The sequence below is a fragment of the Eleutherodactylus coqui genome, chromosome 10 (assembly GCF_035609145.1).
Source record: "Eleutherodactylus coqui strain aEleCoq1 chromosome 10, aEleCoq1.hap1, whole genome shotgun sequence".
Classification (NCBI taxonomy): Eukaryota; Metazoa; Chordata; class Amphibia; order Anura; family Eleutherodactylidae; genus Eleutherodactylus; species Eleutherodactylus coqui.
Genome location: NC_089846.1, coordinates 17,194,388 through 17,215,364, shown reverse-complemented (window position 1 = coordinate 17,215,364; position 20,977 = coordinate 17,194,388). Strand labels below are relative to the sequence as shown.

At 43.5% G+C, this 20,977-nt stretch overlaps 2 protein-coding genes across 6 annotated transcripts in view; one reads left to right on the top strand and one right to left on the bottom strand.

The window, feature by feature from the left end:
- ANGPTL2 (angiopoietin like 2) overlaps nt 1-14,896 on the bottom strand; it is a 35,035-nt gene extending 20,139 nt beyond the window's left edge. Inside the window, exons 1-2 of the mRNA XM_066580398.1 lie at nt 14,403-14,896; nt 488-1,351 (exon numbers count right to left, since the gene is read on the bottom strand). Of these exons, the coding sequence (XP_066436495.1) occupies nt 488-1,295 (808 nt within the window). The 5' untranslated portion in view covers nt 1,296-1,351; nt 14,403-14,896. The remainder of the gene's footprint in view (nt 1-487; nt 1,352-14,402) is intronic.
- The window catches only part of RALGPS1 (Ral GEF with PH domain and SH3 binding motif 1), a 429,351-nt gene that overhangs the window by 242,967 nt on the left and 165,407 nt on the right, over nt 1-20,977 (top strand). The gene's annotated exons all lie outside the window — the stretch shown is intronic.

The window sequence follows — 20,977 nt, the reverse complement described above, 5'->3', positions numbered from 1 at the left end:
TCTATTTGGACAAAAGTTACTGAAAACTCACAAATAACAAATTGTATTATTGTTATTAAATGGAACAACTAAAAAGAAAGCAGAATACATCAGTCATATGTGAAGGTTATAGCTGTCATTTAAGTATGATGGTTGTATAAGGGCCCATTTAGATGGGTGTATTTCCTGTCTGTGAGTTTTACAGACAGCACATGGACCCATTATAAGCAATCAGGCTATTCACATAGACTTTCTTTCACGGATCGATGGTCCGTGTGAAAAAAATGGCAGTGCATCTTCTAGTCCGTATCGTAGATGGTAATCGGATATGCAGTGTCCAATGCCCGTGGCGATCAGACAGCACATGGACGGGTCCGATGTGAGTTACACCCCTGAATCTCATTCGCAATTCTCATATGCCCGTGTGAATGCACCCTTACAAATAATACCCCTAAATGATGATATAAGAGGGAAAATCAATACTTGACATTCAATCTAGTTCACTCACCTGAAGGTTTGTCCGTAGATGTTGGTATGCTGGTGACAAGTGGCATTGTAGGCAGGGGAGGTGGAAGTACCTTTAAGTTTTGGTCTCCTTGTATCTCATTGGTAGATATTTGGTTAATGCGGTTATAGTTGGGTGGCTGTAGCACCCGGTTTGGCTGCTGGGGGGGCGGCTGTGGTATTGGCCTTGACTGTGGCACCCTTTGGCATTGTTCTTCAAGTTGCGCAATCACAATAGACTGGTTACTTGCTAAAGAAGCTAAATGCTGGTACTTATGTTCTAGATCCTTATACTTATTTGTGAGTTGTAGCATTTCTGCAGTTTGGTTCAAAACCTTGTTTTCGAGCTGGGAGAGCTCCAGCGCATTGTCTCTTTTCCTAATAATTTCATGCAGCAGCTGCATGTAGAGTTGGGTCACTCTCGAATTCATGTTTCGACTCTCTTTCCGCAAGAGTTTGACCTCATTAACAATGCCCCCGTCCACCTCGACCAGCTGCTGCAAGGTTTCGATCTGTCTCTTCTGCTTAAGAAGTTCAGTATTCAGTAGTTCTATCTCCTGTTTTTGCACCCTGCTCTCAAACACCGTCTCCTGCTCCTTGGAGTTTACACAGATTGCCCCGGTGACTTTTTGCTGGGGTACGATGAATGTGTAGCTGCATTTGTCTGAAGATTCTGCCGATCGCCTCTCTCTGTTCATGTAGATGAATTCTTGGTCGGATCCCTCGCTGTTCTGAAATTCTTGAGTGCTGCCGCCATAAGCGTCCCCCACCACCACAAGGAGTAACAAAGTGGCTACAGCTAGAGATGTCATTGTCTTTCGTTGATGAGCAAGAATCACAAACAGCAGGAATTATTTTCTTCTTAATCCTGTTAATTAAAATACAGATATGCAAATAAATAAAAAGCTCACACCATATCTATAACATACAACTCAAGGACAAGGACACAAATGTCATAGAATTGGACAGTGCGGCTGCAGGATAACTCTTGGGGTAAGGCGGTAGACTCTGTGGTTGGTCCTGGCCACTGGGTGTGATGGGACCTGCACACAACTCCCCTCTCCAGGGTAACTACATTGTTGGCAAAAAAGGGGTAAAAGATGGGCCCAAGAGTCTTGAAGGGGGGAACAAACGCAAGACTTTTTTTTTAGTTTGGTTGGCAAAACCCAGCACAATGTTGGGGGGGCCCAATCTGATATTTACTTTGGGACCCCCTCTTTTCTATATGCTCCATTGCTCCTGAAGTATATCCCAAGAGTTCCGCTCCTGACACAGATTATGGACTTGGGTCATTGAAGGAAACATTTGATACAAGATGATTATAAAAGGTAAAATAAGGGTGTCCTTACATAAGAAATCCCCTCGTCTGACAGCGGCCTACTAACTTCTTATTTGGTCATAACCATATTTTTCACAGCTGTTTTTTAAAAACACAGCATGACATATTTATTCTGTATTTGCCTCATATTGTTATTTTCTATTGGGTATATACAGCTCAGTATTTGCCCGGTAGAAAATGAAATATACGGCGGCAAATCCTGACCAAATAGTGATGAAATAATGATGACCTACGGTTGTAATGTCACCTGTAATACTTCCGTAATATGGATTCATATTACGGAGATGTTTCAATACGCTTGTCTGATACGGGCCTTACAGAAGTGTCTGCAACATTCCAATTCATTTGAATAGAACTTGTAGAAAGACCCGTACTTGGTGCAGAAACAACCCGTCACATACAGGGAACTGGTTTTCAGTCACAGAAATTTCTGCAAGAACTATGCAACTTGTGAATTCGCACTTATAGAGCAAACAATAATAATGTAGACCCAATGATGTAAAGTCATGCACTATAGAACACATATGACCCATACCTACCAGTAAGACGGCAATGCATAATTTAAAGGGGTTGTACCAGAATTTCAACAGGGGATAACTTGCATATCTGTGGGAGTCTCCTTGCTGAGACCCCTGTCGATTCCAAGAATGAGACTCCCATGTTCCGCTCTTCTGTCACTGTCAGCTTGCTTCTCCACTCGCAGTGATGTCACTATGCAGGGAGCGCTAGCCGAGCATGTGTGGTCAGCGCTCCATTCATTTCAGTGGTGCTGACGGAAATACCCGTGCGGGCACCGCTCTGGTATCTCGGTAGTCCCATTGAAAGTGAACGGGCTGCTGGGGCACTTGTGCAAGCAATGATCCATTCAGCCTGATCCTCACTGCAGGGGTGCAGTAACCCATGCAGCGAGGAGGATGGGGGACAAAGGACCCCATTCCTGAGATCGGTGGGGTTCTCAGTGATGAGACCCCCATCGATCTGGAAGTTAACTTCAAATTCTGGTACAACTCCTTTAAATTAAAATTCAGAATGTAATGACACTTCTGATGGTCCCCATTAGGTCTTTGGGGGCCTTGAGTGGATTGTAAAGGAAGAGCAATTACATTGGGGGACTTCACACTCCACAGGACTCTCTACAGCACGATACATGGGGATGGAGTTTTAAAAATCCCAACCACATGTAGCAGAAAACAATCTGCATTGAGTTGAGGACACGCTGCAGATTTTCATTCTAGGTTTTGCCTTTGTAATGCATGGGGTCAAATCCACATTAAAATTGGCAGGTAACACTTTTGAATTTCGGCGTAGATTTAATGTGCATTTTCTGCAAAGTCTGCATCAGGAAAAACAAAATCTTCTGCTAGTTTTGGTTTCAGGAATGGCATTAAAACAGCACATGAGCGCAATAACTCTCATGCCAGCAGGTGCTTCTAGCTCATGACACACATTTGCTAGTAAAGTGCTAATATGCAATTAATTCCTCCGGTTTTGTGGCTTTAAATGGCACCGTATGTCATCCTCGCCTGTTCTGTTATTCTAGTTAATATGAAGCTGCGACAAATACATAATTAAGAGAATTTAAACCACAGGTTGCCGCTGCATTCTCACGAGGAGAGACTTGTTTAATTGCCATATTACTAAGTGACGGGGGACGTTTCATTAGGACTGATGGGATTAATGGTGTAGAGAAGTCGAGTTGATGTGAAGCTGTACATTGTAGTGGTCTAATGATACCATCCGAGGCTTCAAAGAATTTCATCTACTTGTTAGGCGAATAGGTCTTATCCTTAATTCAATGTTAAAGGGATCACACTAATTTTTCCTAAAAGACGCAGCATCGTAAAAATCTTCCTGCTGACTAAAATATCCAGCCCGCCATTTCTGAAAGGTTCTTCATTCCTAAATTATTGCGTTGCAAAGATCACTGCTGGGTCTGAATGAGAACTCGCAGCCAGCAGTTTTGTCTGATTTGTAGTTTATGGGCAATGGTTCACCTAGTGGTCAGAAGCGGTCCTGCAACTGACCAAAGTATTTTCAATTTGCAACAAAATTGCAAAAAGCATTATCCAATAATGGCGTAGTCAGTACACCGGGCGATGAACATTGTATGTAAATGATCACTTATCAGAAGTGAAATTGAGAGTTTGGCGTTTGCTGTATGAGATCTTTACAACGTGAGAAAATTTCATCGACTTCACCAATAAAGGGTCCAACCGCACTTATATATTAGTATCAGCGCTGTGCGACTTTACTGAGCTCTGTGTAGAATAACATCGGCACAAAGCAGCCATTCATTCCATTAGGAGAAAAGGAGCTGCTATTATTTTTGGAACACATTTGCTACAATGAAATCTTTACAATCGAGCCCTGGGTTGGAGGGTCGGTAACCTCGTCATAGTAAATCATTTGGCTGTAATTGATTTTTTTCGTCTTATTTAAGAGGTCCTGGAGTTGAAGGCTCTAACCCCTCACCCAACGTATGCAGCAGCAGTCTGGTAATGCCGCAGGCACAAATGGTGAGCGCATTTGAAGTCTGGAGGAGTTTCTTGGAAACGCTGGTGCCGTCTGGGTCTGTTTTGGGTTACAAGCCCCCTGGCAGTGAAAGGATTTCCATTTACCAGCCTTGACCGGCCACTTACTGTAAATTCCGCAAAGAGCAAGACTGGAAAACGAACAACTACAAGTTTAGTTTTGGGTTTGTGGTTGTTTAGGAAATCTCGCTCTCCGCCGGAGTTTGTGTAAATTTATTACAAAACATATTACATTCACTTTTTTGTAGTAAGTGCCCAAAATAAGCAAAACCTCCATAAACATGAGGTACTTTTATTTCCCGTTATTTTAAAAGGAGTCGTGTTGTTAAATAGCTGGTTAAGGTGAAGAGCGAACGTTCTCTGTGTGGTTGAAATTAGGGAACGGTTGGGGGCAACAGAACTGAACGTACATTTATGGGACCGTTCCCAGAATCTGTTATCATTAGTTATATGCCAACCTAAAAGCCTGCAAAGTGGCTGGTTCATAAGAAGCGCGGTGTATGATGGTGTTAGAGAATGAGTGCAAATATTAGGAAAAGCTTTTGGTGGGAATTGGGGATTATTAGTGTATTTAGGGTTTTTTCTTCTCTGCCATAAACTATGCCCAAAGTTCCAGATTGTTCGGCCTCAAAGCCGTATTGTGTGCAGAAACACGAAAAAGGATTACTGGGCAAGATGCTACTTGTAGTTCTACACTGCCTACAAAAACCCTGTTGCTGTCTTTCTGTGTCTGAAGTAGTAACCCATTTGAGAGGAACCTAAATGTTGTGCATCCTGATCTTCCTGGTTCATGAAATTCTTAACAGAGCTACAGATCTGCACAACAACCTCTTTCTCTATGTAAAATTGGCTGGTCCGGTTTCTCTAAGGCCTCGTTCACATTTCTAACTCGGTTTTTCATTTGATGATGCCATGAATATCTGCACCAAGAATTGATAGGTCAATGCTTTTTTTTTTTTTTCCTGTATAGGCTTGAGATGAAAAGAAATGGCTAATTACAATATTACTAGACTGTACAAAATAGTAAGAGACTTCCATTTCCAGTTACTTCTTGGGGACATCCTCTGTACATAATAGTATTTTTCTTTACAGCGGAAGAAAGAACATAACCAGGTTTATGGGCAGAAATGACGTCTCTTTTGTAAGGAGAGCTTCCCTAGACATCTTGGTCAGATCCGCTGCCTGCTAAAGTCCCACCAACCCCTTTGTAATCTGGTAAAGTGCTGACTCCACCGTAGGCTGTATAGGAGACGCTGCACATACATATGGGATTAGTAACATTAACATTGGACGTTCCAAGTCTCCGTCCATTAACGAGGTGATAGAAAACGTTCTTAGAGCGGTGCTGATGTTCTGGAGTGAGATATGCCAAAGGTGGAGTGATTCTGTCACTCTCGGCTGACACTTAGGAGTTTTTGATCTCTGGCTGAAGGGAGATTTACAGCAATTAGGCGGCTGCAGTGCCAGTCATAGCTTAAGTACGTTTAGCGATGTAGCCGTCCACAATAAAAGCCAAGCAGCCAACGAGCGGCAGATTTTGCTCTCTGCTGGGACTCCTTTTCCTGAAGCAACAAAGAGCTTTTAATTTCCTCTGGCTCGCAGCCTTGCAGTGACGCGGCCCGTGTTATTAATGACATTAAAATCTATAAGACTTTTAATGTTCTCCCGGCTGGTGACATAAGGCATTCTCGCTGGCTGTGAGTTACAGGTTTCTATGCCCGAAATCTTTTCTATAAGGAAAACCTAGTATTTATAGAAGAAACCAGGCCAGAAGTGATCACATATTTCCATTGTGTTAAATTTTTATATCCATTACATTGTATCCTATAAATATTGTGCGGTTATTGTATGCCGTGTATATAGCCGTATCGTGTTCTATTAATGCATTTGTTAGTGAGTGTTCACGCAATCAGTCTAATATTCTGAGCTCGAGGTCACCTGTGTAGCCATGAGGCCAACAGAAAACTCTCCCACAACTAGAGGGACCGCTGTTGCTTAATGGGCTCTCATGTAAGCTCAGAAGCTCCCCCTAGTGGTGGCAGCAGTTTATCAGTTAATTATGCCTGTTTCGGGGATTTGGAGCTCTGTAACAGAAAAATAGAGCCCGAACTGCTATAAAGATTAGATGAGTGAACTTTTGAAAACTTCTCTTCGGTCCGAATTAGTATGAACCGATCCAGAAGTTCATAAGAAAAGGCAGTGGTTCTCCAATGCATGTAACTCCATGGTTAGCGCTGTTGCCCTGCAGCACAAGTTCAAACCTGACCAAGGACAGAATCTGCATAGACTTTGAAAAACTCCATGCAAATGTTGTCCTTGGTCATGTTCAAACCTAAGGCTCTAGCTCTGCAAGGTAAAAACCATGCTACTTCCTTATCTGAAGAACAAGAAGAAGAAACCCAAAGACAATATACAAACGTCATGCAGATGGTCTTTGCTCAAATTTGAATCTAGGACCCCAGCACTGAAGGGAATGTTGCTAGCCACTGAGCTACATCTATTGAACCACTAGCATGCTTATGCTTGTAATGAATTTCCAGTTCGGCTGAAACAAACCATCTAAGGGTTCAGGTGATCGCCAAAGCGAACTTTTAAAGTTCGACCCAAATTAGGGTTCTGCAGGTTTGGTTCACTCATCTATAATGAAGGAATATTAAGAAATTAATCAACACAGAATTTTGGACCCATTAGGACAGCATGGTGTTCAAGGGTTGGCATTCGCTCTAAGCCCCTGTGCCAGGTGATTTTCCAGTCTGATGATCAAAATCATACACTAGGAATAGTTTGCATGAAGGAACAAACATGGGGTAAGTGTGGATTCCATGTGTCAGCTGTAGATATCAATTTTTTTTTCTGATCTGTCTACGCAAATGAGTGATGGAACAACCCTCCACAGCGCCACCTATTGGAATGGTGGCTACCTGTGAGTCACTATCTGACCTTTAACAGGCCTTGCTATATAACTAGGCATGTAAGCTAAATAATCAGAATATCTATCTACGTACAGCTGTTTTGGGGTTACTGCCCCTCATCAGTGATCATTAGGATTCTGGTTGGCTAAGTGAAAGGTCATCTATGTGAGGCGGGGGAGAGGGGGGATTTAATACAATTGACTGATCATTTAACACTGTCATTGGCAAATATAAATCTACCACCTTTGTAAAACCTCTCTTTTCTACTGTTAATATATTCTTTCATTTCATTGTTACTGTGTAGCATTAAAAAAATAGTTGCTGCCTGGAAACCATCAACAAGTAGACTAGTTGTTACTGTACATCTTATGCTTTTTTCCTCTCAATTATTTTATGCCTAGTCCATTACCACAAATGTTCAGATGCCCTGTTACATGTAACACATGATGCCTATTATGGACTCTCAGATCTGTAGCTCATGCAGAATGCTACACTTGGCCCTTGTTCACATGTCTGAATTGGATATGGATTTTTGGCGCAAAATTATTGCCAAATCTGCATCCCATTTATCTAAGTGGAAATCTGCGTGGATTTGAAATCCTCCGTCTCAGATTTAAAAAAAATAAAAAAGCGACGTGACCTTGAATGAAGTGGATCTACGTCAGCCGTAAATGAAGATCTATGTCAGAAATCGTATGATGAGAGGATTATGTTGCGGATCCGCTCCAGAACCTTCCAACTCTGAAAACGTCTGTGTATATTTGCCCTTGTACTTTTGGTAAGATTAGCAAGAAGTCGCAGGTTAACAGGAGTACGACTGCTGGATTACATTACAGTTTATGTTTAGTCCATCACCACAGAGATACACAGATCTGCCCAGCTGCTGTATACACAAAACGGTAGACGATTTTCAATTAAAACAATTGCTTCATTTTTTTTTTTCTTATTTGCACTGGGTTATTTTTTAGAAGTTCAGCTCTGTTAACACACCGAGGCCTCGTTCACATTGGGATCCGTTGGATCCATTTTTAATGTATTGTACTGGAAGCCGTTTGGATTCAATTGGATCCCAGTGATTAAAGGTTCCCATATAGAGTTTAGTCGGCTCTCTTATCTTATGGGGCTAGATCAACTTTCTCCTGACAAACAAATTTGGGGAAAGGAGGATTGGGCATGTTGAACTTCAGCGCTCGATCTTTTTGTGCCCCGAGAGGTGAATCTGTGCCAGGGTGGTCTGGCTGTCGAGCTCAATGTTCATGTGAATAGGAAAGCCAGGACACCATTCATCTGACAGCCATTGAAGGTATATGGGGGCCTGTAACAGGATCGATCAGGTTTGCCGCGTTGAGCCAACAGAAACCTGAATTGTCATCAGATCCTAATTGATACCCAATGATGGCAAGAAGACCCACATAAGGACATTTTTTTATACAAATGATGGAGCAGACAAGTCGGCAATGTGAATGGAGTAAACGTCTCTCCGGCCGCTCTCTCGTTGTCTGGTCAGAGTTCTGGGTTTGTGGCTTTGTTTGACAAGACGTGTTCTTATTGCATCTTCACTTCCAAGATGTTCTGCTTAAAATAGACGGATTATTTCCAAAGAAAACTTTTTTAAGCCATGTTGTCTTGTTCTGGTTGTAGCTATTTTCTGTTTCTGCTTATGTTTGGATGGGGTTTGGCATTGTACATGCAAACATTACAAGGAGCAACACATGCAATACTCTGTAGTATTTCCAGAGATGTTTCTTCCTGTTCTTAGAAAAGGTCAAAGCGTTTTCAGCAGCGGACGGCTGTGATTGTACAATTACCTGCAGAGTGCAGACTACAGGGAGAGGGTACTTATAAAATGTCAATAGTCCTTGGAACAAATACTTAATATATCGCATAGAATCTAGAAATGTGGTCATCTGTCAAAATTCAGCTATTTCCTAGTTATAGGGAAAGTGATAATTACGGCTTCAATAAGATCGTCATGCAGCTTTCCCTGAATGCTAATTGTGCCATAATGGCTTCCATATAGCCACAATGTCACCTAACTCTACCAGATAAATATCGGGACAAGGTTTATCTAGAAAGAATGCAAAATGGTACAAGGTAACCCTTAAAGGGGGTATCTGACTTATTTTTTTGTATTCGTGTTCCCAATGGGCAGCATAATAAAATGTCTTATACTTACCTTAACCAGCTCCCCCATGTCCAGTGCCGCACCGCCGTACTCTGTGCCAGGCCTATGGCATCCCATTACCTGACTATCCCTGCAACCTGTAAACAGACCTGCCCCAAGTGGACGTACCCTTACAGGTTTTATACTCTCTCGTCGATTCATATGGAATCCTTGGATAAAACAACCGCGGTATTCTCCATCACCGGCCGCATGATGAAGGGATTCTCTCTGGATAGAATAAGCATCTGACGGAGGCGTCGCAGTGCGGCATGTAGAGCGCCTAGGGGTCCGTATTACAGGATGTAGGAACTCTGTGTGCTTTGAGAACAAGGAGGAGGTTTCTCATGTCAGCCTATACAAAGCCATATTATTAGCCGTAATTGGCACAATGGAGCTTGTGAGGCCGGCCTGTAGAGGTTTTTATGGAAGCTGGCACTCTTGCAAACTTGGCCAACTGCTTGCAGAGAAGGGAGAATCCAGGAATGAGCCCGGTTGTATGCATGCCTTCCTGGCATCATCTCCGCGGTACGCTTCGTGACTCGTACATCTGTGGTAAATCACCCGCTCATATACATGATTATGTAGGGAGTCACTGTATGACATGTAGAGCTGGAAGAAGACCGCATATACCTTGGAGCACAATTTCTCGTTGCGGTTGTGGCCTGGAATTAATTAAAGCTCTATAAATTACGGAGTGTTATAATGGTCTTTGTTCTCAGCTGTTGTCTGAAGATTCTCAAAGGTACTGAGTCAATGAGGGATGAAGTATTACATATGGATTGGATGGGATTGCTTTTCCTAAGCTCAGCACTAATTATCTGGTGCTGCAGTTGTAAAATACACATAAATTATACATAAGGACTCGTCACCAATTTAATTACATAGGATGGAAATGCCGGCGGTACTCTTAACTTATGTACTGAGCTTAGTGACCCGTCATCTCCACCGATCTGCATATTGCTAAGAGCTGTCTAGCAGGTTCACCACTTGTATGTGTTGTTCCTGTAGTAGACTGAAGGACAATTAACTAATGAGGAGGTCGATGTTTTATTAACTACCCCTGAACAAAGCTGCTTTATACACCTCGTTGGAACTTTACTATTGATGACCTTTTCTTAGGATAGCTCACCATTAGTTGATGGCTGGGGTTCCCACCACTCAGCATCCCCACCATCGACTGATCGCTCGGCTATCAGTCAGTGCAGACGATGCTAGAAGCAAATAGCATTGTTTGTACTGCAGGCACAGCTCCCATTGAATTCAACGGGAGCTGTGCCTGTAGTACCGAACCGCACCTCTGCAATTCTGACAGCGCTGTCTGCTTGCAGCAGGCCCCTGGGAATCAGCTGATCGGCAAGGATCCCAAGTGACCCCCGCCGATCAACTATTAATGACCTATCCTGAGGATAGGTCATGAATAGTAGAAATCACAGACAACCCCTTTAGTAATTATAAAAATATTGAAACAGGTGTGGAAACGAAGCTTTACTTTTCTGAAAGTAATTTCATTTTTCTAAGGCTGGGCTCTCACAACCGCATGTTTACCGCGTATTACGTGTTCTATGTATGCCTATGTGATACGTGTTAACGCTCAGGCCGTCCATTACATTGCCTTATGCAGTTCCGCTCACATTAGTGTTTTAGAATTGCATATTTTGCTGGCGCAAAATAGAACGCGGCATGTTCTACGTTGTCGCGTATATACACGAGATACAGCCCATTGTTCTTTATTATCACGTATATACACGAGATACAGCCCATTGTTCTTTATTATCACGTATATACACGCGCCCATACGCAATTACATTGTGTGCGGGCAGCAGGTATATGCATCATTACTAAGTAACAGCATGGGAAAGATGAACAAAAAAAATAACAGGTGTACTGCTCACGACCGCAGTGCAACTTTGCAACCACATGAGGCCGTATGCAGGGTCACAGCCCTGTGGTGGTTTACGCTTATGGCTGTGTGAGCCTGGCCTAAGGATTAGAAAAACATGGCTGCCCTGTTTCAGAAATAGCACCACACCTGTCCGTGGGACATATCTGGTATTACAGCTTAGCTCTATTGAAGTAAGTGCTGTTCAGCTGCAATACCATGCACAACCTGTGGACAGGTGTGGCACTGTTTTGGGGAAAAAAAGTAGTAATGATGCTCTAATCCTTTAAAACTGGATATATCAGTAGACGGAACAATTCACTTTCCATAGCATTTCTGTATATCCACGTTCAATACTTAAAGGCTTCTTTCTAGTCAATTCAATGGCAAGAAAGCTGTAATGCAGAAAAACACCTGATGTATCTAGATGTATTCGCAGTGGTCCTTCCAGTCCATGGGATATTGCTCCCAGTATTAGCACTTCATAGGTTTGGAGTGCACGGATTACTTTATCTTCTTCCCTCTCCTCCCCTGCCATCTGTGTTACATCATTTTACCATATGCTATAATACAAATGCCCTGATAATACGGCCCTCTGTGCCGACTTGTATATTGTATATTTATAGTAGATAACGCATCATTTAAAATTCTACTATTTAAACACAGGACTTTGTACAATGCTGAATCTTTGCTGCTTTGAACTTTTCACTCGGTGCGGAGTTGGGGGCGGCGGGTGCGGGGCTCATATGGTTTGTACAGCTGCCTGGCTCTCCAGGAATAACCATATGGCTGCTATGCCTGAGATTGCAAGCTCTTCTGAATAGGGCAGATAATACCGTACATTATAACACCGGTTTGTCATAAGAGAACATCATGTAACCCTGAATTCCTGCAGACGCTATAGGGCAACGTGGGATCACTTGGTGGTTCTGTATCCGCAGACAAAGAACAATGACTCTTGTGAAAGTTACTTTGTGTCTGTTGATTACATCAGCTCCGTGCCCTCCTAAACCCAACACACAATACTTCATTCCCCACTGCTTATGGGGTAATTTGTTATTATTGGAAATCTAATAAGGTAACTCTTTTTTTTATTACTCTAGAGATGAAATGTGGCTTGGTAGCCCCACTCCCCTAACCTGTGTGTGCCTGTGCTCAGATGGTTGCATGGGTGAGTGGCTGCTCTACATGGCCTGTGCCCTGTGTGCCCGCCCGCTACCCATAGCATCATGCAGGAGGGGATCAGATGTCCTAAGGCAGCTGCCTGCAGCCCTTATCTATTCCATCTAAATGAGCTACAATGAACACTCTGTAAGCCTTTATCTCAACAAAGTTAAACTTTTCTCTGCTCTTTCACTGATCCCTGGATTGTAGAAGGGAGGATTGAGTGTCAGACAAATGACAGATGACCAGAAACCTGAGCCATCCTTTAAATCCCTTTTCCGGGACACCTACAGTCCTAGACACCAGAGGTCACATCAAGATAAGGCCTTGGACATTGAGGAAATTATAGGCTAAACTAGAAGAACGGTCTTGTATGGAGCGTGGAAGCGGTAAAATGCAGGTGCACCCCTTAGTGAGCGCTGCAGACCAGCGGGGATCATGCATGGTATAGAACCTGTCATCTGCCTCAAAGGAGCTTACAATCTAATGTTCTTAGACATAGGATGCTGGTAGTGACTCAGTCAGAGCTACATGTACTATCCCAGTCTAGATTCTATAGATGTGTCTATGAGACTAGTGTATCGAGCATTCATAATATTATGCAACAAGTGTAACTCTGTAAGGACTTCATACGGCTCCACTTTTTATCCTAGGATCGCTCATGTGTTCAGATGATCCATCACTTTCCTGTTCAAGGAATCCTGCAATAAGCTGCCTTGATTGCAAGCTTTTCAGACCAAGCATCATCCGCCCCTAGCAATATATTAGCTTCTAGGCTAATTTCCTCACTCCTGCTGTATTATAGGACAGTAGTCAGCCATTGCTTCTGTAGAGCCTGTTGGGAGTTGTGATGACGATTAGCACATTCATTTGCATTTATTTACACTCTTGCAGGACTAAACCTCCCAGCATGCAGTAGCCGCTCGTAGTCCGACCATAGCCACAGAGAGGTGCAAGTAGGCAACCACAGAAGACTATAGACCTTCATCAATCCCAGAGTATGAAAGATGCAATTATGTATCAGATGGTTAAATACCAGCCCCCCCCCCCTTGTCACACAGATGTTGCTATATCAGCACAAATTCCATAATCCATGGGAAATAGTCACCAGCAAAAATGTAATGAATGTGTTTGCTTGTCCTCGGTCCTGCTACTGTATGGACACTGGCATGGCCGCAGCATCTGTTTACTAGTGGATAGTCTGTTATTAACGCTACAGGTTACAGGGTCTCCCCAGAATCCGTGGCTCTATAAAGCATCCTGTCATTCAGAAATAACTGTTACCGGGCTTTAGAATTGCAGTCAGTGACCTTTGGTGGCTCTCTTATCAGACCTCATGTTACCCTATTGTCACACTAAAATGGGAGGAGGGGGAGCGCAGAGGTACAAATATTCAACTTCATTAAAAATTTCACTTGACAAATCTAAGTATTTCATCCAGTTGCTATGGTGATGGCAGCATCCTATGCGGATATAGCATAGTTACCTATGGACCATTCGGAGGCCGGTGGTGCTGCAAAACCAGATAACGTAAAGTACAAAGCTTCAACGGGAGTTAAAAATCTGTCTACACGCCAAACAGTTCGTTTAACTCTTCACATGCCAAAAATGCTGCTCTGCCCTGCAACCACTTGCATACACGTCTCATGTCCTGCAACCAAGTAACTTTTGGATAGTTTATTTTTTTTTTTCTTGTCTAAAATTTGCAACTTTTGTAACTTTTTTTTTCTTACACTGTTAAAGTAAACAAAGATAAAACAATAGGTCTGAATTTCTGATTTAACTCTTTGCAGGTAGTAATAATTTGTGCATTCTGAACAAAGTTAACGAGCAGTCCTATGCAAAGGTGTAAGTAACACCCTGTAATATCTTAATGAGTTGTACCAAATCATGAATATTACCAACACGCTTGCCGGATAGTTTTGCATACCTTTCCAGTCTCCCCCACGTCTTTCTTTCTTGGTCACGGGTATTCCTTGTAAATTCTTCTCTCCCAAAGATTCTCCAGTTAAAAATATTTTAAAGATCCGTAGTTTATTTGTGGGAGCGCTGTGTTTGTCGCTGCCGTTGCAGTCTGTTTTATTGTACTAGCATGTCCTGGCTTTTTTTTTTTTTAGGAGAGCAGGATGTTACCTGCTGCCTTGAAACAAGCTGTTCCACATCTCATCCCTGGATCCAGTGCCCATCTTTTTCCCTCTCCACAAGTCTCTGACAGCCTTATTTGAACCTGAACTCCTCGGCTCTTTTGTGCTGAAATTACATGATCTGGAAAGAGTAAGAGAGAAAAAGAGTAAACTTGTACCCAGCATGTAAAAAGCAGCAAGGTCTACGGTTGGACAGTAGTTTTCCTCCACTCCCACAAAAGTGAGAGATACGCCAGCAGGAGACACAAGCATACGGCCCCCCTTCTCCTTCTGACCACAAACATGGGAGGGCGGCTGAATCACAACCTTAAAATGGTGATGTCATGGTTCTCTTACTGAAAACTAATTTGGCATGCAGGAGCTCCACCTCCCTCCTCTCTGGCAGCCTTTACTTGCAACACAATTGTCGACCTGCGGGGTGAAAAATGCACAATGTCCCTGAAGAAGCAACTGGGCAAACTTGACCGAGAGGAAAGACAACGATGGTGTTGTAACGGTCAGAGATGTCCAGGGTTCTAGGAACAGTGTCTGATTCTAATGGCTTCAACCTCGCATGTTTCCCTACTTGCAGACCGTTAATACACAATATATTTACTACTCCATTATTAAAGAAAGTGGAGTGTCCAGCACCACAGATCCCATAACAAACAATCCGCACAATAACCTATGATTACACATCTCAGAGGTGCTGCAACCGGGTCATGGCGACGGGATGCCTCAAAGCATAAGAAGATTTCATGTTTTAAGTCGTAGAAGATGCCGAACATTAAGAGGACATCTAGCACTGAGCATCTAGAGATACTGTAGCAGATATCATACTAGATGAGGAAGAATGAGCTGATGTGACGATCCGTCACGGTGACACCGCGTAATATGCACATGACACATGTCTTTCAGGATTAGAACAACATGGCTACTTTCTTCCAGAAACAGCGCCACCCCTGTCCGTGGTTTGTGTTTGGTGCTGCTGCTCAGCTCCTTTGAAGTGAATGTACCACTCACAACCTAAGGACAGGTGTGGCAAGGTTTTGGTTGAAGGCAGCCATGTTTTTCTATTTTTGGACAACTTTAAAGCCTCCGAAGCTTTTGCTTGCACTAGAGGTCCTGGTCAGTTTTGGAGCTGTGAGCGCATCTATAGGTTCTGTGCGGGTGCCAGGCTGATGAGATGTTGCGGGACAGCAGGTTTTTGTGCAGGATCACTGAAGCAAGTGATTAACGTTTGCTCCTGGATCATGGTGTGGAAGATACTTCATTAAGTAAATTAGATTTTGCAGTAACTGATGCATTTTGAACCCACAGTACAGAAATCTACACTAAGAGATGGATGTGCAGGGTGAGACCCAGGGAGTGTTCACACAGCATTGTGATGAAACCAAAAACAGCAATGTGATGGAACCCCCGAGCTGAACCATCACTGTGTATTCTATCATCTAAATAAAACGGAAACAAAGTGAACCTTTGTAAATGGGCAACAAAGTGGGGTCAGTTTTATTAATGCAAATGAATGGCTTGGTTTACTTCTATTCGGGGTTTCGGTCACAATGCTGTTATCGTCAGCTGTGCCGGAACCCCTGACATAATATATCACAGTGTATATACCAACTGTGGCATTGCTTCCTTCCTACATGTAATATCAGCTCGGCTTGCCACAAAGGCGACTATGAGAAGGATATAATAATCTCCAAGCCTGGTGGAGTTTGGAATCAGTACTTTACTAAGATAAAATATTTCACATGAGACTTCTAAATCCGTCACTTTCTCTTCCTTCGGGCCTCTGATGCACATATCGGGCCCACCTAGTTTAGTATGATTTTCCCCATAAAGGGGAAATCTTGACTCTGCATTAAAATTACATACAGTCATTGTCAAAAAGAATTAAGCAACCAGAAGGAGAAGTTTTGCTGCAAAATTCGGCACAAGCAGCTCCAACTGTTCGTTGTTTGTGATCTAGAGGCAGATGGCACCATCCTTGCAGACCTCTGTCTGTCCGAACCATTTTCAGGCACTTGGCTGAAGGACATTGGGTCCCACGGCGTCCATTATGTATACTGCCTTTGACCTCCCCCCACTATCGCCTCAATTGGCAGGAGTGTCGTGAACAACAAAACTGGACTGTATGGAGTGGAACTGGGTTGTCTTCAGCCGTGAATCTAGGTTCAGTTTGGGCACTGATGAACTGCACACTGCCCCCATTGCTGGTGTGATGGTCTGGGGGTCATTGCTTACGACAGTTGGTCAGCCCTAGTAGTGGTACAAGGGACGATGACCGGTCAGCAATATGTTCAGGATGTCCTGCAGCCACATGTGTTCCTCTCATGGCGGCTTCCAAGAGGCAGCAGGATAATGCTCGGACGCACACACAAGGGGGTCACAGGAATGTCCCCACAACACTGGTACACTAATGTGGCTGCCCGGTTGCCAGATTTATCCCCAATAAAAAATTTATGGGGCCATCTAGGATGCCAAACTTGACAGCCCATGAGTTTGCATGATGTAGAGGCTCAGTTACAGCAAACGTGGACCAATATATGCCACAATATACCATACAGAACCTGTACGCCTCCATGCCCACCCGTATCACATCCTGTATCCAAGCTAGAAGTGACCCAACAGGGTACTAGAGCCTCCATGCCCACCTGCATCACATATTGTATCCAAGCTAGAGGCGATTCAACAGGGTACTAGAGCCTCCATGCCTGCCCATATCACATCATGTATCCAAGCTAAAAGCAGTCCAACAGGGTCCTAGAGCCTCCATACCTGTCCATGCCACATCATGTATTCAAGCTAAAAGCGGTCCAACAGGGTACTAGAGCCTTCATGCCCGCACGTATCACATCTTGTATCCAAGCTAGAGGCGGTACAACAGGGTACTAGAGCCTCCATGCGCGCCTGTATCACATCTTGTATCCAAGCTAGAAGTGGTCCAACAGGGTACTAGAGCCTTCATGCCCGCACGTATCACATCTTGTATCCAAGCTAGAAGTGGTCCAACAGGGTACTAGAGCCTTCATGCCTGCCCATATCATATCTTGTATCCAAGCTAGAGGCGTAACAATAGGGTACTAGAGCTTCCATTCCCACGCGTATCACATTTGGTATCCAAGCTAGAGGCGGTACAACAGGGTACTAGAGCCTCCCTTAAAGAGGTAAGTTTTCCACAAGAAATTTTCTTTTTGCTCTGATATTGTAATCCCTTATATTTACTTATATATCGTAACGTAGTATGTTAGGACGAATACGTGTGTGTGTGTGTGTGTATACATATATATATATATATTTGCTCACTGCTGTTATTTCACCAGTTTTTGCTGGGTATTTTGCTGTTTTTCCATTACAGTTTTAGTATTGGTGTTTCAGCAGGTTATTGGTTAACTAGTGATATATCCTGACACTGTTGGTTATTGAAAGAATATATATACAGCGCTTCCAGTCATGTGACTTGTTGTAGTCAGCTGACTGTTGCTTGGTGAGCAGCCTTGTTTATTGCCTGAGAAGTGGGCAGGCTTACAGCGCAGTTGAATGCCATGATGTGTGGGCTGACATAACCTTGGTCTTGCCTAACCTATGCAACGCGGTGTAGTCAGCTGACCGGGTGCTGCTGGGTGACCTGAGGATTGTGCAGGTGGTCTTAGCGCAGTGGGATGCTGAGATTTGCGTGCTGCTGCGATGTTGGTCTCCTGGTGACAGGTAAATATTGTTTTAATATGCATGTGCCTGTGAGGATATGCACAATTTGTGAGGCAAGGTGAGACCCTCTCCTCAGGTGGTACCATCCCCTAACTGTAGGGGGCAGCATTTTGGCATTTCCATCTCTACATCCTCTTATTTGTAGTTTAGAGATTTGTTTTGAAGGGGGGGGTGCATTTTCTTTTTTCCTCAGGCAGACTTTTGCCCCACGTTCCTTTCACATTTTGTCTCTGCCTGTGGAGTACAACTGCTTGTAAGCAGCTGCCAACTCAAATTTCATGGGAGCCTTTGGGTTGTTGATTATAGTTTCTCCTTGAGGAGAGTGCCACATTTGTGGAGGGAGTCTTATATAGGCCATGCAATGCTTCCTGGGAAAAAATACATATATATATAAGGGATGGAAAAGTACTTCTACAGTGCCACCTAATAGAAGGCAGCTTCCCTATAAGTCAGGCCTTTCCAAAGTGTGCTCCGCAGAGCCCTTGGGATCCGCAAACGCTTATCAGCGGCGGGGCTCTGATTTAGGGTCTTGGTCCCCACTCTACTACCACTGTAGTGGTGTTAGGACAGGCTTTACTAAAGAAACGAACGTCCAGGACCTGCGGTCGGCATAGCAATGCGGATCACATGAGCCTGCTCTGGTCAGGTGATCCATGTTGCTATGCCAACCGCAGGACTTGAATGTTCGTTTACTCAGTACAGCCTGTCCATGAACAGCTACAGCAGTGAGTAGAGCAGGGACCAAAGGCGGATTACAGTAGGGCTGATTGGGATGGCCACCCCGGGCCTGAGACTCCGAGGGGGCCCAAGGCCGTCTCAATTGCCCTTGTTGTAAACCGCACTGCTAAATCTCCAGCTATTGACATGAGGTGTGGGATTTACTTCTGCAGCATGTTAATTTGAAATATAATGTATATCAATAGCCCATCCAGCGCTCCAGCGGTCCTCCCTTTTTTCTTTAAGCGGGCCTGTCCTTTTTATAATGACTGAGGTAGAAATCATATGTTGTGATAAGCCACACCCCTAGCCCCTCCCTTGACCACACCCTCTGTCCCGCTTTGGAGCTCTAGGAGAAACTTTTGCTTCAACAAGGGCTCCATGGCTGAAACAATTTGCAACCTTGGGTCTAAGACAATGTTTAACCTTTTAACGTGACGAAGGATCAAAGCCAAACCAGAGTCTTCACAAAAAGACACCCGCTGGGGCCTTGAGAGGATCATGTAAAGCCAAAGGAAACCTTGCAGTTGTCTTTAAGTCAGCAGACTAGTAAACGGACAAATGGAAGTGAATGTGTCCATAATGTAGTAAAATATGGTTTTCTATCATCTATGAAGATCCGCTTATTAAACTATATTTTTTTTCAAAGCAAGTAGCCAGTTTGCTAAAAGCTCGGGTAATTTTCAGATTACGTCTGTAACTACAGAATCTCTGTCCGTGTGTCATCCAAAACGTATTCATCACATTAAATAATCTTCTGTTTGTGGACCTCACCCCCAGCCATGTTTCTCAGCACTTGCGTAAGCTCGATGACAACGTAATTAGCGCCGATAATCACTAAGCAAACCGAGCAATTAAATGTTTCTCCGAATCCAGGCTTCAGCTCGCCCAGTATATAGTGCAACAGATGAATCGCTCCTGTGTAGCCTTCGCTGTGAATAATGACTGTTTATAGTCCAGGAGCTCATGAAACGCGTAGTGTGAAGGATTCATTGCCAACACAGGCCCGACTGCCTGACATCAGATGTTTGGCTTCTATCAGCACCTGTTTGATATCATTGTGAGATATGTGTTATTTGTTGTGTAATTTAGCAGAAAAGCAGCAGCTCGGCCGGGCCGTATTAATGACTTCTGCAGCACGTGTCAGGAGCTTGGCAGATATCAGCGACGTTTAATACTAATCTGTATGGAATATTAGGTAACAGGAAGGCTCCCGTCAGAGCCAAGACTAACATATCGATTCAGCATTACTCTGTATTTGTAGCTAGCTGCTTAACCTTAAGCTCTTATGTTTCCCTGTGAGGATATAGTGCTGACATATTGCGTCACGATGGCGTCGCTAACCCCTCTATCTTTATATCTGTTTTCATCATGTGTGTCCGAGAAGCCTATGGCATTTACTTGGAGGATAAAGGTCCCTTTACACAGAGCAATTAATCATAGGAACGAGCAAAAGTTATTTGCTTTCAAAGTCTGTTTACATGTGCAGATAATTCTTTACAATTTTTTTGGTCATTTTTTGGTTCAGCTCGTCCTTTTTTTTTATGCCTGCATAAAATGATTAGCAAGCGATAAGGTGGGAAGGGGAGGAACTTGTTATTTTGTATAGCGTCAACTTATTCCGCAGCGCTATCAGGTAATTTATTTATTACCCCCCACCAAGCTGGGCACTCATTTTACCAACCTCCGAAAGATGGAAGGCTGAGTCCACCTTGAGTCTGCTACCTGAACCAGGCGGGGATGAAACTTGCAACCTTCGGGTCGTGAGTCAGAGCTTAGGACTGCGTTCTGTTGCCCTAACACTCTGTGCAATATGGGACCCCACAAGCAAATGAACTATTGTTCATCATTCAGTCTGTGTCCATGTTTACACTGAACGCTTATCATTAATTTTTGCATGATTAAACAGTTATTTGAATGATCATTCTGTGCCCCTTAGATCAGTATAGCGTGA